The 22,242-nt window shown below is 37.3% G+C and overlaps 1 protein-coding gene across 2 annotated transcripts in view; it reads right to left on the reverse strand.

Annotated features, from left to right (window-relative positions):
• The window catches only part of bckdhb (branched chain keto acid dehydrogenase E1 subunit beta), a 59,349-nt gene extending 39,586 nt beyond the window's left edge, over positions 1–19,763 (reverse strand). For both annotated transcript variants that reach the window (XM_017477373.1, XM_017477364.1), the window contains exons 1-8: positions 19,313–19,763; positions 17,971–18,048; positions 15,374–15,442; positions 13,134–13,267; positions 9,583–9,738; positions 9,241–9,349; positions 3,512–3,609; positions 2,793–2,903 (exon numbers count right to left, since the gene is read on the reverse strand). In XM_017477373.1, the coding sequence (XP_017332862.1) occupies positions 2,793–2,903; positions 3,512–3,609; positions 9,241–9,349; positions 9,583–9,738; positions 13,134–13,267; positions 15,374–15,442; positions 17,971–18,048; positions 19,313–19,511 (954 nt within the window). In that variant the 5' untranslated portion in view covers positions 19,512–19,763. The remainder of the gene's footprint in view (positions 1–2,792; positions 2,904–3,511; positions 3,610–9,240; positions 9,350–9,582; positions 9,739–13,133; positions 13,268–15,373; positions 15,443–17,970; positions 18,049–19,312) is intronic.
• Positions 19,764–22,242: the final 2,479 nt, after the last annotated feature.

Genomic DNA, 22,242 nt, shown 5'->3' on the forward strand with positions numbered 1-22,242 from the left:
GCACGTATACATTCACACCAAGGGCAATTTAGCATAGCCAAAAAACTGTCTACCTGCATGTTTTTGAACAGTGGGAGGAAACCTGGAGAACCCAGAGAAAACCCATGCAATATCCTGAGCTCAGGATTGAACCTCGGACCCTGGAGCTGTGAAGCAGTAACATTACCCGCTGCACCATCGTGCTGTCTGCAGTCAGTAGCAAATGAAATAAATAAACAAGACAGACATAAAATTAAAAAAGGAAAAATATTTCCACATCATGCCATCTAGACTGCTGGTCTGGCAGGAGAAAACTGACCATTTCGTTTATCCCATAAATAAATGACTATTATATTTACAGAGAATTCTAGGCACCAGAAAGGGGAAAAAGTTTTACTGCTATTTCAGCTGATTTCTTTTTGTCAACAAATGACATGTAAGCAAAGATTACAAAGTTGTTGAATACCAATCCTGTATAGCATCCAGAGAAAGCAACAGGAAACCAGAAACAACATGTTCCAGTGCAGTCATGCTTTAATGAACTGCTGCTGCATAGACAAAACCCACACCTCCATACATGCAGAGGACACCAAACAGAACGTATGAGCAGCCTCTGACTCATTCTGAGCTTGCAGTCAGTTGGACCCAGTTCTGTTATAACATCTGCAAATAGTTCTTAATGCTACAACTAATGAACTCTAGCCAGGTCATTAGATTTAGTTCACCGTCTGCACGGAACTGCAAGCTGGCCAACTAGCATATTCAAATGTGACCATCAATTTTGAATTTGCCCAGATTTCAGGGCACATATTAAAAAGTAAAAGGCAAACGTGATTGCTCCTTCAACAAAGTTGTTCCACATGGAAATGCCCATATCTGAAGAAACATCTTTGAGCACAAAACGACCATGAGCCATCTCTAATTTAAGAAACATTTTAGTTACACTGCATTTCTCATTGCTTATTTTATATTAATACTAGCAAACAACAGGTAAAAAAAGAAGAAAAACATGAGATATCGTTGTATAAACTCTATGAACTTTGTATAATGAGTATATTATCATGAATACACTTTTTTCTTATTGTCTGTTTATTAAAGTGATATTTTGTCACTTTATTTTGTACCTGTGTTGTGCTACTGAATATATAGTGTGTTAAAAAAAAAAATTAACTTTCACAAAATGTATGAAAGTTTTATTTTGTGGCATACAACTGAAGTGTGAGAAGAACAGATATGGTCTTGCTTAGGAGTATTTAGAATCAGTAAGCTTTAGGTTTAAGCTTAAAACAAAGTTGTATATTATATAACCTTTACATCTGTGTTATAACAGTATCAGTGTCAGTTTATATCAAAGTTGCAGTGCTGTGAAAAAGTATTTGCCTGATCTCATACTAAACTGTTTCGGAAACTACAATAAAATTTAAGATAAAACAAATGCAATCTGAGCAAACACAAAATACAGTTTTTTTAAATGGTAAATGTTATTTATTGAAGAAAAAGGGTATCTAATACCAACTGGGCCTGTATGAAAATATATTTGACCCCGTAGTTACTAATTCCCCAAATCTATGAAACTGCATTCATAATGGGGTTCAGCTGGACTTGATGCAACCAGGCCTGATTACTGCAAACCCTGTTCAATCACTTAAAGAAAACTTTTTCAACAGCATGAAGCTGCCAAAATTGAAAGAAATTCCAGAAATGATGAGGAAGAAAGTAATTGAAATACGTGAATCTGGGAAGGGTTACAAAGCTATTTCATAGGACTTCAAAGGACCACAGTGAGAGCCATTATCTCCAAATGGAAAAACTCTGCACAGTAGTGAACCTTCCCAGAAGTGGCTGACCTTCCAAAATTCCTCCAAGAGTACAGCAATGACTTATCCAGAAAGTCACAAAAGAGTTAAGGACAAAGGACCTACAGGCCTCTCATGCATTAATAAAAGTCACTGTTCATGAATCAGAAAGACACTTGGCAAAAATGGCACCATGGAAGAGTGTCGAGGTGAAAACCACTGCTAACCAAGAAGAACATTTAAGACATGTCTGAATTTTCCCAAAACACACCTTGATGATTCTCCAACCTTTCGGGAGAATGTTCTGTGGACTGATGAGTCGAAAGTGGACCTGTTTGGAAGACAGCATTACATCTGGCACAAACCAAACACCAAATTCCACAAAAGAACATCATACCTAGGGTCAAGCATGGTGGTGGATGTGTGATGGTGTGGGGATGCTTTGCTGCTTCAGGGCCTGGGCAACTTGCAGTAATTGAGAGAAATGTGATTTCTGTTCTCTGAAAATCCTAAAGGACAATATCCGGTCTTCAGTCCGCAAATTGAAACTCAAGTGCAACTGGATTATGCAACTGGATTATGAAGACAATGATCCAAAGCATAGTCACTAGTAAGTCCTAGTATTAAGTGAAAGACTGATCTCCAGTTAGCGGAAGAATCTGGTTGCAGTTATTGCTGCTAAAAGTGGCACAACCAGATTTTATGTTTAAGGGAGCAATTAGTTTTTCACCAAATATTTTTTTTGCTTCAATAAAATAAATAAATAAATAAAAACTGTATTGTGTGTTTACTCAGGTTGCCTTTGTTTTACCTTGTATTTCGTTTGAAGATCTAAAACTATTTACTACGAGATACACACAAAAACAGAAGAAATCAGGAATACTTTTTCACAGCACTGTACATGTTCACTTCAGGTGTAAATCTAAATACAAATATTTGAAGTACTAAACAGATACAGGCAATGTAATTACCCCTAATGCATCCCTGTGTGTGTGTGCGTCCATCTGTGTGACCTACCTTGCATACTGTTTCTATGTCCCATGGCAAAATTGTCTGCAGGTCAATGACCTCACAGGACACACCAAGCTTGTCCTGTGCCATGTTAGCAACTTCCCTCATTACATGAACCTGTAAAACAGAAGAAATGGTACCAGTATGTCAATTCCATGTTCTACAGAACATTTTTTTAAATTAACAAAGCAGACTATGCCAAAACAACAAATAATAGTAACTATAGGAACTAGCAGGCTGCTTAACCTATTGGACAGGGGAGTAATCAAGGATTTGCAACAAGTCCTGATTTCCACAATGTCAGATGCATGTTTAATATCAAATGATTGGACTGAAGCAATACAGTTTCCCAACATCAATTCTGGGCCCTTTGCTTCCAACACACAGGATACACCCACTGAACTATGTTTTTGGATCTCCACAGAGGTTTAAAAATAATAACCCTATTTTGCCATTAGAATAGATAGGAGGGAGAACAAACATTCACCAGCAAAGCTGTAATAGTGTGTTCACACAGAAGCAGGGTGCACTAGGTCAGCGCACCTTGTAAGCTAGCTAAGCTTTATGATAGAAATCGTTTTAATCCATGGTTCTGCTTTTTGTTTGCAAATGTCACAAAACTCACTGGATAAATTAGAGTCTATTCAGACTCCTGCACCTCACCACATGTGTCAGCTGTAGCCGATTTCTACTAATGTGAACACTTTTCCCTTTATGTGACCTACCTGTGTTCCCCAGGCAACCATGGTGAGGTCACTTCCCTCCTGCACAATATCAGCCTGAGAGAGGGGGAGGTAGTATGCGTCGGTCGGTACTTGCTCCACTGAACAGAGAAAAACAAGAAAACCTTAGCACACAAAAAAGAAAAAGCCAACTCCATTTACATTCCCCAATATCAGTCACCTTGTTAAAATGATGTTTTCACTGAAGTTGTGGTAAAAAAAATTAATGAATTAATTAATTAATTAATTACTTAATTTTTAAGGGTCCCAAGGTTTCAGTCTTTCTAAATGATTGATTACATGACAACCGGAAAATGTGTGTGAGGCCAGTACACAACCACTCCAGATTATGTGGACAATTAAGAACAGATTGTCTGAAGTCTTCATTAGTCACTGGAAGTCTATGGGGTTTCTCAATCCTGTTAATCAACTCTGCCTCAGTGTCTCTAATGAGAGACGGCAGGAAATATATTTAAATAACTGAATTGCCTAAAAGAAGGGCTAAAAAAGAGAAGGAATTAATTATTTCTTTGGAAAGAAAGTCTTCATTTTTGTAGTAGGTTCAGGAAATAAAAAGCCAACAAAATATTTCTTTGCACTGATTTTTTTTCTGTTCATAACGCTGAAGATCTCTGAGGTTTTCTACCTAATAATAAAAAATGTACATGCAAAACAGTCACCCTTCCAGAAAAGTGAAGCCTAACACAATTCAGAATTTTTTCAATCCCATTTTTAAATGAGTCATTTTAAGCCACACTAAGCATGAAGTCACCCAGCAAAAAGCAGACCAACAGGAATCAAGTAGCATATGAGTAACATTGGTTTCTGACTACTGCAGTAATATTGAAGGCCTATGACCTCTCTAGGTCGGCTGCCAAATTTTCCTTTTCTTGAAGCAGGAAATACTGTGCCAAAGGCAAGTTTCAGCATTTCCAATGACACATGCCAACAGATACCTTCAAATGTCTTCAAAGGGGGTTTAGAGTTTGGCAGCTGTGATGTTAAATCAACTTATGAGCTGACAAGCCTGGCTTGATGAGTCTGTTCCTCACCACCAGATGTTTAAGTTATGCTTTGCGATATTCAAAGCACCAAGCACAAGTGAGGGCACAAGATATGAATTAAGAAGGCTTGGCTTTTGTGTACAGAAATGACAGCTGTTCAAAATGTCCAATAAATTAAAATTCATACTAAAGAACAAACTGATGAATTACTATCTTCACAGATATTGCTTGAAGACTAAATATCTCGCCTAGCGCCCATTTCTAGAAATGTAAGGTCTTGCACAGAATGTGTCATTTCCATCCATTTGTGAACCATGTTATTTGTTTAAATCTGTATTGCCACAACACCCAGAGAGACAGTGAAGTAGGAATACAAATCAAATGAGCCAATAAGTTGAAATGACACCTTAACTAAAAGAATGGAAAACGGTCTGTAATCACATCACTTAATGGTGAAGATAATTCAACATCAGAGATCAAGTACAAAACCCTTAATGATGCATGATAGCTGTGATTAAGAAAATTGATGGTGGAAAGGTAAGAGTTGTAGTGTACAGTCGGCTCTGCGCATGGGGAGGAGAAGGTCTGCTTTTTGAAATGTGATTCGCTCACACAAAAGAAACAGTGTCTTCAGGATCGAGATGTCTAGTCTAAACCAGAACAAAGGCACTCTTCTACTCTCTTGGTATTTCACATAGTGCAATCATTACGGCTTTAGAGCATTGCAGGTAAAATGATACGTTAAAAGCACGTATTCAGAAACTGTACTTCACTGCATGAAATTAAATGTGTCAATAGAGGGAAAATTGGCCTTTTTTTTAAATCTCAGAATACCAGATATCAACATAAGCATTTAACCCTAAATTTAGGATAGTATTTCTAATTAATTGTAGTTAATTAATTGGACACAATCATACTTTCTGCCTGCAGTGTGAGGTCCAGTTATGGATAAATGATGCTGACCCATTTCTATAATACTGATTACAAGAGATCACTCTCACATCAGCAACTCCTCATGTCGGTGGTTCTAAAAGTGGGGTTCAAGGTCTACCTGGGGCCTGTGACACATACACAGGAGTGCTGTGATTTATTTTTAAAAAATTGTTACAGTGGTGGAAATCACAAGCTGTTTAATTTATCATTGGGTTGTTATTCATAGTAACCCATTTGACGGTTCATTTTGAACAGCTTTAATCCAAACCTCAATAACTTAAAAACAAGTGGCTTATAAATAAGTTCAGCTTGAATCTAATGCGTTTTGTCGGTGGAATGGTCAAGAAATAAAAATTTAAAAAAAGCTCTACAGTTCAAATAAATAGCCAAAATATAATTCTAAATATTTAAATAATGATTTCAACAGTGAGATTATGTTCACAAAATTAATCTGAACATTATTACATTATTCTTAAAAGTATTATTAGTTTTTAATTATTTTGCATTTGGTTGCATTTGGTGTCTTTGGTTGCAAATAGTTTAAGAACCACTGCCTTATACCAATCACTAACAGCTCATCTTGCACAAGCCCTGTTGAAGTTTCGTTTTTGTAAAAGTGAAGTGGTGTATTTCTGTAACATATGGGGCACAATTTGTTGTTTCAATGTGACAGCTAGGACAGCATGTACAAACCTTCATCATACTAGCACATGATTTATATACTTTATCCTTCACACTCATACTCACTTGGATCAGGAAACAAAGAGAAACAAAAAGCAATTACAGGAGAACAGCTTGAACTGTTCTTCAGATAGTAAACAGATAAACAAACATGAATTCATTGAGAGCCTTTTTTACATCATAATATACAAAAACATTGTATATCACTGATTATATAACAATCACTGATTACTGATAGAGGGTATGCACGTGATGTCAAGGTAGCCGTGGTCATGCCCACTGAGGGGCAAAAGGATTGGGCGGCAGCATTAGTGTACAGCGTGAATTCCGCGAAAACAGAAACAACGCATCTAAAAATGGAAAAAAGCTGTTGCGAGATCAACTGTGCTAACAGATTCAACAAGAATTCAAAGCTATCTTTGTACAGAAAACCATTTCACTCTATTTTTACAAAGTCGAACAATGTAAAGCTGGGTGCACACTTTGTGATTTTTAATAGTCCTTTGTGACAGTTGCTTGTCAGACTGTACGAACATAATCCCTGCTGTAAGCAATGTCACACTGTAAGATCTCATTTGTCATTAATGTCAGACTGTACGACAGTCAAGATGTGAAAAACGGATGCACGCAAGAGGACACGTATGGAGTAGGAGAAGCCACACTACAGGACTGTGCCTCAAATCTCCTGACAGTGACAGAATTTAATCGTCAAACTCGCGATCAAAGACTACAGATTTTGGCCTAGGATTAGAGGAATCTTTCAGGATTCTCAAAATTTGTCTCAGATGACCAAATCATGGCCAAAATCGTACAGTGTGAACCGACTTAAGTGCAAGTTATTTTGGCATGTGGTATTCATGTTGTACAATGTTGAATAATTTGCTACATATTTCTTTTTAAACACTGCCTATTTCCACTGATGAATGATAGGGGGCTCATCCATTCTCTGAATGTGTTTTAGCTTCACAAATATGTAATGTTAGTAAATGGAAGCAGTGTTAGCTACAAACAAACTAGGACTAGCTAACTTATGGGTTACCAGATAAAATTATATAATAAAATAAAAATATTTGTACATACCTGTACACATACAACCAGAATATTTATTGGTGTTCTTATCACTTTAATTTCCCCAACAAATCCCGCCTTGAAGTAGGACCAAGCGTCAAGGCTTTTATATGCCTTCAGGCTTTGCTTAGTGTATTTTCCCGGCCTTGAAATCAGGTACATATAAATGTCCATGGACCACGGGTTCTTGGGCAAGTTGTAAGTGTCACTATCGAGTCCAACTGCCTTTAATTTAAGCTGATAATCGTTAGTTATACTAGCGTTTTTGCAGCTTCCTCTATTAAAACCAGCCATTTTGCTAGATGTTTTGCCACTCAGTCTGGCCAAGGGGGCACGTGTTAGTGGGAAAGTGACATCATTGCATACCCTATATTATGGACATCTAATGTATGTAAGCATTTCCACTGTTCTACAAACACAACTCCTGAACGCACAAAAAAATGTAAAGCTTAAACCTCGATAGATTTAACATGTGGATTGGGTAGATAATATCCAAAGATGTCCATCATTACTTTTATCCTTTTTCCGCCACAAAAACATTACTGTAATGAGGCATCATATTGTACTTTATATACCAATAGTCATGCCAAGTACCAATAATCATTCCACTACAGTGGAAAAAAAAAACACATCAGGGTATGCCACAATTACTGATGTGCCACTTTAAATAATGTGTTCTCCAAAAACCAAACCAAATCTGTTCAAACTCTTTAAAAGTGATATAGTTCTGCCATGCTGCAAGTAATAACTCATAGCGCAATTGTAGCCAAGTCTCTTGGTTTTAATCATACATTTACAATTTTGATTAAAAACTCACTTTAAATCATCATGAATTACTGATGGAAGTAACTTATTGAAACAGAAGCTTAGGAGACTTTTGGGTTTTCAATATACATCAAATTTTAGCGTGGTTTATTGCATATCCACTTCCCCTTGAAATCTGATGATACAAATACATGCTTCACAATGCTCATTTGTATCTTTCCATAATACATTTAAGACATCAGTTTGCAACAAGGGCAATAAATTGAGTAGTGAAGTTACTGAAAACTCATTCATGGGTTGTAAAAGTGGTGACATTCAGTTTGTCTTCCCCTTCCACTGCATAAATTTGTATTGTTCCCATTGTAGTTAAAAGGAAGGTTCTCTTTGTTTTGGAAAATAAATTTCCCTTTTAGAGAATATCATTCACACCCGTTTACTTTGTTTAAATAATTCCTACATATACCACAGCAATTTGCCAATGATTACAATGTTTATATTAGTAATGAATGACACATCGCATATTTTAATGGTTTGTAGTAACATGTAATGTTGTGAAACGTCTGAGAGACAAGTTAGTCCCTGTTCTCATATACATTACAGTTGCAATAAACAGTCATTCACTCATCAATCCCTCTCTCTCTCTCAAAAAGCACAGCTTGTCACTTTATCATGAAAACAGAGAGCATAACTAAGGTGCTCACAAGATTCCTTCCATACGTATTACTTTCTTAAATAACAGCTCATTTTGACATCTATTTATTATTAGCCTTAGGTTATGTGGAGCATCTGGTAAATGGTCTACACTTATATAGCACCTTAGCGGTTCTACAAAGTCCTTTACTCTGGTTCTCATTCACCCATTCTCAAACACTCTCCCACACCAATGGTAGCAAAGCTGCTATTCAAGGCGCAAGCTTGCCATCGGGAGCAACTAGGAGTTCAGTGTCTTACCCAAAGACACTTCGGCATGTGGAGTCACGTGGGCCGGGAATCAAATCGCCAACCCTACGATTAATGGACAACCCACTGCCATATAAGTCCCTCTGTAGGAGCTGTTACTATAGAAACAATAACTTTCCAAGCTTTGCTGTTTTACAAAAATAATGCACACCATCTGACCAATCAGATTTCAGCATTCAATGACACTGTGGTATAAATTTTAATGATGCATGATAGAAGAGCAACTCACAGAAATGTTGTTCTTGAATCTGTCTTAACAAATTCACTTACATAAATCGCTCAAAGAAATGAGAAAGATATATGACACTGCTGACAACTAACCTGCTGCTCTGTAAAGGATCTTAGGCTCAAAGAAGATGCAGGGGTTCTTATCAGCAATGCAGGACAGGAGCAACCCTTTAGCTTGGACTGGACCTCTTGGCACAACCACCTGTTAAAAAGCAATCACATGATTACTATTTTCCATAAAATAAGATTGTTTATTAAATATAAGCACTAGGCACTAAAATAAGCATGTTTACTATGCTGTCAGTGGTATAAGAATAGGACATAGCTGTGTTATGTTTATGGCTTTTAAATAGAATTTCCCAATTTGTATTGTGCTTCCTCGATCATATCCAATTTTCTGACCCACTGTACCTTTGACTAATCTTCCAAGCTCACCTTAAGGCCAGGGCAGTGGGCAAAGAAAGCCTCAGGACTCTGGGAGTGGTAGAGGGAGCCGTGGCCCACACAGCCCCACGGTGCTCGGATGGTCAGTTTCCCACAGTCGTATTGATTTCCAGAGCGATACCGATACTTGGCAGCTTCATTTACAATCTTTAAAAGATATACAAATTACACAGAGTTATGATTAAAAAATAAACTTGATTCATACATTTTTAAGTTAAAACAACAAACTTTGCACATATCAGTCTCTCATTCAAAAAAAGTCAGAACACTGCTAATCCTAAGCCTAAAACCCATTTCCCTTCAAAGTCATTAAATGCATTGTATGTAAAGTTTGTTGGGAAAAATGCCTCTCAAACAACTTGAAATGATGTCTTTGTACAAAGTACATTTGAAGTGTAAATGAAACAAAAGCAATAACATGCTAGTAGGCAATGTGACAACGTGATGGAGTGCAGAGAAGAGAGATGATTCAGAGGCTGGCTCTGTTTTCACCATGGCCCACGGTATTGACCCCCCCCCCCCCCCCCCACCACCACCCCACCCCCACCACCCTTATCACATTTGATATTCAGTTGCCTTGACGAAGGAGCGAAAACTCATCCATCTTCGGCAAGGTGAGGACACGCAGGGCCCAACATCAAACAAACAACATCTGCATGTTTCTCTCAGCCAGCTAATACTTCATTCCTCTTCGCAAGGTTAATCACTATTGCTATGTGTGAGGCTCTACAAAGCTGTGACCAATAACACTACCAAGTTATTGCTGACATACTGTATAGCATTTCCATAACGTCCATGTCTCTGGAAGCTCTACAATCTTCCAACTCTATCAGCAGAATGCAATCATACATAATGATCGAGTCAGATGTGTTCAAGAGCACAGAATGGTCACAATACACATGTGTAAAAATAAAAAAGTAGCTGAATTTTTTCCCTTCTTTGGCCTAGTATATTTAAGTGAGAGTAATTGAATCTGGTCTTTGGAAGAACATTTGTGGTTTGTGCAAACATCTCAACTGTAACTGTGTCAGGTTTTGTATTGAAAGTACAGAGGAAACCAAAGTTACAACATCTGGAACCATGATGTCCGTTTTTAAGAGTCCAAAAGCCTCTAAACAGGTAATTTATGTTTATTTCCGCTTTTTTGAGCAGAAAGAACTTGCTTATCCAGTCCAAGTCAAGAGTAAAACACAGAAATCTCAAATGGTCAAAAACAGCATTGATTTTCTGTGCTTAACTCTCAGTGCTCTCACAGTGCTCCACTGCTTTAGTCTAATGCATATTGCCCTCCACAACTGTCTCATTGCCCAGATATGATCCACCTGTTAACGTAAAAGTATGCCTCTCCTCTGCCCAACCCTTGAAAGCATTGATGATGCTGACCTTTAGATCATGTGTTATGAAACTAGAAAAACAGTGTAATGTTTTGTATACTTAATGTGTGTGTCTTTGAACCATATTTTAGTACACAATGATTGTACAATGCAGTATTTGGGTCATTTGAATGTTAATTATGGTTAATTAAAATACAAGTCAAATTATAATGAGAAAATATAAAGATTTTGATAAACATGCAATGGCTTTTAAAAGAATTTGCATTTGCTAGCTCAAGAGCCAGAGATGTCAGACTGAAGTCTATGTTTTGTAAGCTTTTAAATGACGCAGGGGAATATACACACACACACACACACACACACACACACACACACACACACACACAGACACATACATACATACATATATATATATATATATATATATATATATATATATATATATATATATATATATATATATATATATATATATATATATGTATGTATGTATATATGTATATATATTATATATATATATATATACACACAAAATAAGTACACCCCAGGGAAATATTGGCCTTTTTGACATATTTGGACAAGCAATCATTTAATCATCTTCAAAACTTTTATTAATAAAGTTGATATACTTGGACAAAACCACAATGAAAATTAGATTTTTAAAAATCATTTATGCAACAGAAATACCAATAGATGTGATAATCTTCTGTGGAAAAAATAAGTACACCCTTGGCTAGTATTGTCCGCTTTAGCAAAAATAACTTTTTGTAGACGTTTTGCATAACTGTCTACCAGACTTGCTGGAAATTTTGGTCACTCTTCCATGCAATATTCTTTCAGTTGCAAGATGTTTGACAGTTTTCTTGCATGTACTGCCCATTTCAAATCCCCCCACAACATTTCAATGGGATTCAAATCTGGGCTTTGACTAGGACATTCCATAACCATCCATTTCTTCTTTTTGAGCCATTTCTTGGTGAATTTGCTAGTGTGCTTAGGATCATTATCCCACTGAAAGGCTCACTTTCGGTTCAATTTCAACTTTCAGACAGATGACCTCACATTATCTTCAAGCACTCTTTGATATGATGCAGAATTAATAGTTGAATCAATGAATGCCTACTGTCCAGTCCCTGAGGAAGTGAAGCAACCCCAAACCATAACATTCCACCACCGTGCTTCACAGTTGGTATGAGGTGCTTCTCCTGAAAAGCTGTCTCTGGTCTGCACGAAACAGGTCTGCTATTACTGTTGCCAATCAACTTTATCTTTATTCGTCTGTCCAGAGCACATTATTCCAAAAGGCCCGATCTTGCCTATATGCTCTTTGGCAAACTGTAGTCTTGCAAAGGCATTTTCCAGGCAGATGCAGATCACATTTGTGCAATCTCTTTCTGATTGTAGAAACATGCACTTCGACACCAACAGCTGCAAGACTTACTAGCAGATCCTGTGATTAAATTTTGGGGTTCTTGGAGACTTCTTTTTGCATCAGACGGTCTGCTCTTGGGCTGAATTTGTTGGGATGGCCAGTCCGGGACAAATCCGCAGTCATTTGAAATCTGTGCCATTTGTAGATGATTTTCCTTACAGTGGAGTGATGTATAATTCAAATAATTTGGAGATCTTTTAAAATCCCTTGCCAGACTCATAGGCATCCACAACCTTTTTTCTGAAGGCCTTATAGAACTCTTTAGATCTTGGCATGATGACACCACACACCTCAATTGCAATGGGAACACCAGACACTAGATAAGTAAAGAAATAAGACAGGTTCCACCTGCACTCCCTAAGCAGGTTCTGATCAGCGGCACCCAATCTTGAACACCTCATTGTAATTTTTCAATTTGAAGGTGCGATAAATGTAGGGGTGTACTTACTTTTTCCACGTGACTGATCTTTTTGTTCATTTCAATTGTGAAAATTACTACAAAATGTAAATTTTATGTATCATTTGATAGAGTGTATCAACTTGGATCAAATCTATATTCATATTCATATACAACCTTTTTGTTTTAGTAGCAAATAATAATTCTGTCCTTTATAATCTGGTTCAGTTGGTTGTTGCATTGGGAAGTCTGGATATTCAGACAGATTGCTGTTGCATGAGGGTTTCTTAAAAGGTATGTTGGCCCTTAAAAAGTATGGGTGTTTCTAAAAAACCTTAAACATTAACTTACAAAGTATGAATGGGATTAGAGAGCTCACCTGATCAAAAGCAGGGAAGATGTAATCAGCAAACTGAATTTCTGCAATGGCTGTGGCTCCTGCAGTAGCTACTCCTATGCCAAATCCCACAATGCCCTGCTCACACAGAGGAGTGTTAAAAACACGGTCTTTGCCTAGCAAGGAGAAACAAGAGAAAGAAAAGAAAAAAAACATATTATGAGTGTAACTTTACAATGACCATTTGATAACCAGCTTTAATAACAAATCGTCAGACAGAGGATAAAGAGCCACAGAATAGAAACAAATTAAAACCATCTTAAATATAACAAGGTCCAATATAGGCTTATTTACTTCCCAGACCGTGTTATAAAACAAAAGAGGGTCAACTTAATCCTAAATGGGAGACTCATCTATGACCACAAAAACATGGTGTGTTTTCCTCGTCTATCCCATAATCCAATGATCAACCACAAGAATTAGACTGGAGATATGGTCAGGGATTTCTATTTTTATTCATTCCAAGTTGTCAGCTGCTGGTCTGTTCTATTCGCCTGTTTGTGTTGGCCCACATATCCACTGATCACATGCTAATTTGGGGTTAAAAAAATAAAATAAAATGAAAAAAGGCTTACATAATACAGCCCATATATTACATGGTCATCTAAAACCACATAGAAAAGCAGTTTAAAAGGGCCAGTACACAAGGGTATTCATGAAAAAGCTGATGAATGAGGGAAGGCGAATTTGATGAATGTCTCAGCATTGCATTAATCTCCAAACACTGTGTTTCCAGTTACAAAGTAAAATAAATCTCTTTCGCACATGAACGTGTGAGTACTGAGCAAAAGGTAGATTTCATTTAGGAAGGTGGTGCCCGATTTGATACAAGGTTTCCTGGCCGGTGTGTGCAATCGATTTCACAGAGAGGGAACTTAAAGTAGAATGGCGAGAGGACAAATCACAGATCAAAATGTGGAATGCAGGTTGACAGCGGTAGCAATGAGTAATGCTCGGAAGAGTGTGTGTGTGTGTGTGTGTGCACGCACATCCCATCTAACAAGCTGACACGGAAAATAATGATCCCTTGCAATAGGTCAACACCTCTGACGTCAATGAAAACAAAAGAGAGTGAGAGGACGAGAGAAGAGATTGAGCGAGGGTACGCACCTTGTGTTTATTTTAACTACAAGTTGCTAAGCAATCCATGAATCACCTCATGTTTGTCCGGCAACATGAATAAAATCATGGTCATGCAGGAAATATCAAATTGCCATTAATATCTAAACAGATAGGTTTAAAGTTTATAAATAGAGGATTGAAAATACAGCATGGTGTAAACCTACATTGTATCATCAATGTTTAAAATAATCACAATTTGCTGTTCCATTAAAAAAAATGTGGACAGGTGCATACAGATGTAAACAAATGTGGTATCACAAAGCAATTTCACAAAAAATTTAATATGCATAATTCATAAAAACACAAAAGAGTTCAATTGTCTATTTTTACATTAAAAAAACTAATATTACTTTCTATACACATCATCATGAATAAAGTGTGCACTAGGTTTTGTGTTTTCACTAAATATAAAGTATAAATGTAGATGTTGTACAGATTAATCAAATGACACAAAGTAACATGTTAAAAGTGATGTACAAATCTAGATTTATGAAACATAAAACTTATGTCAAAAAATACAAAAGGGATGTTCTCATATTAAATACCCAATGACAACACAGGTCAAACAAATGTGAAGCAAATTTGACTGAATATTTCTCACACACACACACACACACACACACAAAGTCATGTCTTTGCTTGCTCTGTTAAAGACATCACCAATGCATTACTCAAAGAGGGCTTTTGCAAAAGATAAAGTCGACTTTCTCACTGAATGTCTTCTGAGGGTCTTTCTTCTGGACCACTGTCACAGGACTAATTGCATAACCAACTAATTACATAGTTATCTGTTGAACTTAATGGGTTCCCCCATATAAGAATATTTCAGGGCATCCATGATTTGAACATTAAATCATCATACACCCAATTAATAAAAAGGTCAGGGGTGGTAAGGATTCAACATTATTTCACACATGGCTGTATAATTCACCATTAGGAACTTTAAAGAAACAATCGGTTGCCCACATTTAGCAACGCGAAGTGCCCCGTTCTTATGGCTCTCAAAAGCAGGAAGGTGTTGCCATCTAGTGTTAACACATGGTACACCAAAACATGGGTTTCACACTCCACTCAAATAATCACAAATGAAAAGTACTCACCATATTTGTCCCTCAGGCCAACTGTGCATCGAAACACACCACCGAAGGCCACATCCTCCCCGAAAATTACTTTGGAACAGGCAGAGAAATCACTTAAAAGATAATTCAGTTTTGACATGTGACAGTATGTCACCATTAACCCTCTTACCCCTAAGTTCCCACAGTATTATGTCCCATAACCCTATATTCCCCAGAGAAACAGCACGCCAACCCTGAGTTCCTGGGCCAAAATCAACATTTTAATTTTAACATCTTTAGGCCTTGAAACAACTTATAATAATGTATTTGTGTAATATTACTTTGAAAATGAAGCAGTTCAGTGTTTTTACTAAACTTAGAACACAATTCTTAACTAGAGAAATTACGAAAAAATGCTCGCTAAAATCCTTCTATTCATTTAGAAGTACCATACGAGCATCAGCGTGGTCAATGCCTTTGAATAAATTCAAGTAAATAATAAATAAATAAATGCATTTTAGCACCAAAAGTCAAGTTTCTGGTGATAATCAGACCAGCAGGTAGTGTTTTAACGAATACACAGAAATGGTCCCATTATGACTCCAGACCCCTGCAGTATCAGTCGCACTGGTTGATGCTGAAGATGAAGACGGATCAGGGTCTGAATCAGGAGAGTTTGCGTCTCTATCAGTTTCGGTTTCGGTTTCAACATCGCCTGAACTTTCACTGCTGTCACTATCTAAAATCCTCGCTCTCGCCTGTGTAACTGTGTATGTTTTCTTTTTTTTTTTCCACTGTTTTAGATGTACCTGTGTTCACTGTAGGTGTAACTTTAGCTGGAACACAATTAGCTTTTCGCTTTGGCATTTTTAGTTCACTTCTACTAGTACACCAATATTCACGCTTGGATCAGCTTCATCGTAATGCTGGCGTAATAACGTAATCACGTTGTGACGTCATCAACCTTCTGGGTCAAAAAATAATAATTAAATAAGTAAGGAATCATAGCAGAGAAATGCCGGTACACCGGCCTTACGGGGATAACGTTTACACTGTAAATCCTCTATATCTGCCTTACGGGGATTTGGCATAGACGACCAAGCCGGTATATCATCCTTACAGGAATAGATCAAAGACGGGCAAGCCAGTTTTTCGGCCATACGGGGTAAGAGGGTTAAAACAAACAAGCACATACAGGTGCATCTCAAAAAATTTAAATATTGCGGAAAAGTTAGTTTTTCCATAATTTAATTAAAAAAGTGGAACTTTCATATATTCTAGATTACACATAAATTGAAAAAAAATTGTTTTAATCTTGATGATTACAGCTTACAGCTTACAGCTCATGGAAAACAAAAGTCCAGTATCTCAAAATATTAGAATAAAGAATTTATAATGCAGAAAAGTATGTTAATGTTCTTCCTTCTGAAAAGTATCAATACCCAATATTTGGTCGGGGCTCCTTTTGTATGAATTACTGCATCAATGCGATATGGCATGGAGGCGATCAGCCTGTGACACTGCTAAGGCGTTATGGAAGCCCAGGTTGCTTTGATAGCAGACTTCAGCTCGTCTGTATTGTTGGGTCTGGTGTCTCTCAGAGATTATCTGTGGGGTTCAGGTCAGGTGAGTTGGTTGGCCAATCAAGCACAGTAATGCCATGGTCAGCAAACCAGTTACTAGTAGTTTTGGCACTGTGGGCAGGTGCCAAGTCCTGCTGGAAAAGGAAATCAGCATCTCCATAAAGCTTGTCAGCAGATGGAAGCATGAAGTGCTCCAAAATCTCCTGGTAGATGGCTGCACTGAGAGAAACACAGTGGACCAACAACAGCAGATGACATGGCACACCAAATCATCACTGACTGTGGAAACTTCACACTGGACTTCTAGCAAATTGGATTCTGTTCCTCTCCACTCTTCCTCCAGACTCTGGGACCTTGATTTCCAAATGAAATGCAAAATTTACCTTCATCAGAAAAGACGACTCTGCAACGGTCCAGTTCTTTTTCTCCTTAGCCCAGGTAAGATGCATATGCATAAATTAGCATACTTTTCAGAAGGTCAACATTTCTGTATTATAAATTCTTTATTCTAATATTTTGAGATACTGGATTTTTTTTATGTCCATGAGCTATAAGTTGTAATCATCAAATTAAAACAAAAAAAAGGCTTGAATTTTTTTTTTTACTTTATGTGCAATGAATCTAGAATATATGAATATTCCACTGAATTAAATGAATTAAACTACAGGAGGAAAAAAAAAACATTAAATTACATTTTTTTTAAAAACTTTTCCACGATAATTACATTTTTAGAGATGCACCTGTATATGAGCACAAATCATATGAGTACTAACACAGAGGTGCACTGCAACATAAGCTTGTTTTTAGTGATCAGTTCCAAGTATAAAAATTTTACAGTAGTAAATTCTACTGCTCATATTTAAAATTCCTCTCAACATTTTTGTATAACCTTTTTAATCTAAATTTTACTCATTTAAATTAAAAACAATTTCAAAAGAGCAATATAATGAAAATCTAAAGAAAATCTAAAGAAAATAAAACCCTTGGAGTACAGATAATTGTTTAGTGTTTTCAGCAAACAAGAAAAAATGAAGATAAAATCATAGGTGTTAATACCTGCTGTGGGGTCACTGGCCAAGGTGTTGTCCAAGGCACTGGTTATGGACTGAAACAGGTTCATCTTCGTGGTGGTGCCTGAAGCACATATGTAAACACATCATCATGGAAAAAAAGGAAATGTCGTGTCTGTGGTGAAGGCAGTGGTACGGAAACCTTGAACAGCTAACCAGGAAAAGAAATGTTCAAGTGCTATGTTGTTGATTTAACTTAATAAATAATTAAGTTATTATTGAGTTATTTCAACTTAATACTCAACACCACAATTAATCCAATCAATCAGACTAAATTATTGAATGTTTAATGGCCCGAGCCGTTATTTTGACTGTTTGAATTTGGCGAGATCATTCATTCATCTTCAGTAAACACTTATTTATGCTCAGGATGGTGCTGGATCCAGAGCCTATCATGAGAGCATGGGCTTGTGAGGTGGAAATGAACCCTGAATAGAAGACCAGTAAAATGCAGGGCAACATTCACTCACACCGGGTGACAATTCAACATAACCAATGCATCTACTGAAATGTTTTAGGAGGTGACCGTTAGAGAGCTCAGAGAAAACCCACATGGACACGGAGAGAACATGCAAAGCTCCTCCAGGACACCCATTTGACGAGATAATAATTAAAAATAACGATATAGTATCTTGAAATAATGGGATACTACATCAAAATAATGACATATCTTTAATTAATGTGTTATCAAGTCAAAATTATGAGGTATTAAGTCACAATAACAACATAATATCTACAAATAACAAATTATTGGGACAAAATGAGGATACAACAACATAGCACAACTTGCCGTTCAGGGCTTCAGTACAGTGGGGTCAGACAGGAGAAAACCACTTTCACTCTGCACACCAAGGACATGGGATGACAAATAAAGTGAAAGTGAATAAACACAGGCTGATTTGATTTGAGACTGGTGGATAAACAGAGCTCACAGGGCTGTAACTGAAAGCTGATACAGTGACCTGCTTGGAAAAGGACACCACTGTTCATGAAGAGAAGAACATTGACAGTAAATGTTCTTGTAAACACACAGGGGTTAGTTAGACAGATGTGGTAACAAAACTTTAAAACATTAAATCAATAAGCTACTTTTATTCTGATTTATATAATCTGCTATTTATCAGACGTTATTATCTAGCTAGTTATATACGACAACAAAAGGTGCAATTAAAAGGACAACAAAGCAGGAATTAGCCGGCTTGCTACTAAACTTAATTAAATAGTTGTCATAATAAAGCGTAGTTAATAATGGCATCTCGATCCTCTGTAGAGCCCTAATCTGAGGAGCTGTTTGTGATTGCTCCACACACCAAGGCCATTTAACATACCGTATTTAGTGGGGACGGGGTCAGAGTGAAAGGTGAAGTGTGCCGCATGTCTTTTTTGTGTCTTCAGCCTCAACGTGCAGCTCGGTGAAAGTCTGAGGAGTGAAATTCCAACACTATTACAGTGCACACCGCCGTACACATCAGTAACAGAGGCTTTAAAAGCCGCACTCCTGAGCAGTAACCGCGCAGCCGACGCCATTGCAGAACTCTGCGACGAGGAAGCGGAATTATGACGTCACGCCAGACTACTAAACTGATTGGGTGAAAATGTGGGCCGCTCTTAAACTACAACCTGTGATTTGTTGTAGGTTTGGGTTGTAAAGCATTTCCTCTGAAAGAAAGAGTGTGTTATTGGCGTTAAGAAACCGGGTGGTTAGGTAGCTTTATACCGGGAAGGTTTGGAGTGCTGGGCGCGCGAGACACTGGCAAAAAGTTGGCTTGACGTTGGACGTTCGATATTCGCAAATATTCGAAAATTAAGGGACCGTCTCTAAAGTTACATACGACATTGTTAAACACGTTTCTAACTTCAATAGCATTTGAAGGGAATGACTTACAGTCATATAACCAACTGTAAAGTGTTCATGTAGGTGTCAGCTATAACCCACACCTCTTAGATTTTTTATATTTAACAAAATAAACTATTAAATCATATATAAAAATTGCCATGTAACTTTAGAGATGGTCCCTTCATTTCCACTTATCTGCGAATATCGAACGGCCAACGTCAAGCCAACTTTATGCCAGTGCGCGAGGCGGCCAATCCTCATACCAAGAAGAACAAGCGATACTGCGCATGCGCATTCACTCTTGTTTGTTTGTGTTTTACGCGTCCATAAATGTGTTCTTCTTCATAAATTTTAGGTTAGGTTAAGATTCAATTTTATGGTCATTGTCAGAGACAAATAGCAAATAAGTTAAATGAAATGAATAAGGTTATGGTGCAATAAGTTAGATAATAGTGTACAGGTAAAAGTAAACAGTATGACGCATACCAGTAATACAAAAGGCAATTAGGTTGAATGAAATAAATAGGAGTTATGGTGTGATAGGTTGAGATAACTAGTATACAGATAGAGGTCAACAGCATGATGCATGAAGTATGATGCAGTAAATACATACCCAGTAAATTACAGTAAATGTAGATGTGCAAATAACAGCCTGATATAAATAATTGCAGTATGTCAGAATTGTAGTAAAGTGCAAGTACTTACAAATAATTGCAGATAACAACAGGAATGTATAATATAGTATGGTGTCTAATGCTAATCTTTAGTTGTTAGGTGAAAGCTGACAGTTAATTTGAATTTTAATGCTGGATATGTTTCCTGATTATAAGGCACTCTATTATAATATGCTACCAAATATAGTTTAATTCTGAAAGCTGTTTTTGGCAGTATCAAAACATGACCTGTAGCTTTTTATATTAGTGATTCAGAGTAATAAAGTAGACAAAAGCGCACAAAACAATTGTGTTGTTTTATGAAGACCTATAAATGTATGCTGCTACACTAGGAAACTTTGACAAAGTAGGCCAGATCATCAGAACATCAAGGATTGTTAGAACTGGCATGATTTTGGGAGGTGGGAGTAACCCAAGCTCAGGAACGAACCAGGACACTGGAGCCGTGGCAAGAATGCTACATACCATACCTCAGTCCAGCAATAAGCAATAAATAAATTAATACACATGCTTCTACAATCAGAAAGAGATTGCACAAATTTGACCCACATGGGAGGCGTGCCAGGAAAAAACCTTTGCTGTCTAAACAGTACATTAGAATAAAGATACGTTCACACATACAGCGATGTTATTGCTGCAAGTCGCCAGTCGCTGTACTATGAAGTCGCCAGTAGGCGTTCCCACTACTGGTTGCCATAGTAACATGGGTGGCACAACTATCATTCCACTTTTGACAACAAACCAGTGTTCTTGCCGCTAGAATTAAACATTCTGGAGGCAATTTGTATACAATTCACCAGCGTGTGTCATCCTATGAGATGAAGGAGAAGCAGTGTGTGCTTGTTGCCATTGCAGCCATCTATCTGCAGCAAAAGCACAAGCGCCAATTAGCTTAGCTTAGTTGATGGCCTTATCGCGTTTAAAATAAAATAATAATAATGAAACACACACTTTTTGTTGTAATTGAGCTAAATCCCGGTGTAGCTCCTATCTCAGTAAGTGAGCATCACTATCAGGTTTTCATTCACTATATGTTCAATGGTGACAGGGAGCCAGGCTCTTCAGCCGTGGTCTCCGTGTTTCCTGGGTGAAGTGTCCAGCTTGGTGCTACCCAGGCGTCGAAGCAGTGACAAGCCAGACACTTCACCCAAGATAGGAGCTACGTTTGGATTTTGCAACAAAAGGTGAGTGTTTATTATTATTAATTTTAAACTTGCAAAGGCCACAGTAACAGCAGACATGTTTGGCACAGACCAAAAATAGTTTTTCAGGAGAAGTACCTCATACCAACTGTGAGGCATGGTGGTGGAAACATTATAGTTTGGGGTTGCTTCACTGCCTATGGGACTGGACAGCTTACATTCATTGATTTAACTTGAGCTAGCAAATTCTTCTATTGATATTTCTGTTGAATAAATAAGGAAAATTTGTGTTTTTAATCGTCATTTTCATCAAGTACATCAACTTTATTAATTTCAAAATTAGTTTCAAAGAGAATCAAGTCAATATTTGTCCAAATATATCAAAAAACTCAACAATTTCCATGTGGTATACTTAAGTTTTCATATTACTGTTCACTGAAATGCAGATAGCAACCTGGGTAAGTGATGGTAGGGGGAAAAAAAATCAAAATTTCCTGTCGCAGGCTCATGATGGGGTCTCATCAAAAATTGGTGACAAGCCCTCATCCCCCTTCCAATCAGATCAGACTACTTTATTGTCCATTAAATTTGTATATACTACTCTA

The sequence above is a fragment of the Ictalurus punctatus genome, chromosome 1 (assembly GCF_001660625.3).
Source record: "Ictalurus punctatus breed USDA103 chromosome 1, Coco_2.0, whole genome shotgun sequence".
Lineage (NCBI taxonomy): Eukaryota > Metazoa > Chordata > Actinopteri > Siluriformes > Ictaluridae > Ictalurus > Ictalurus punctatus.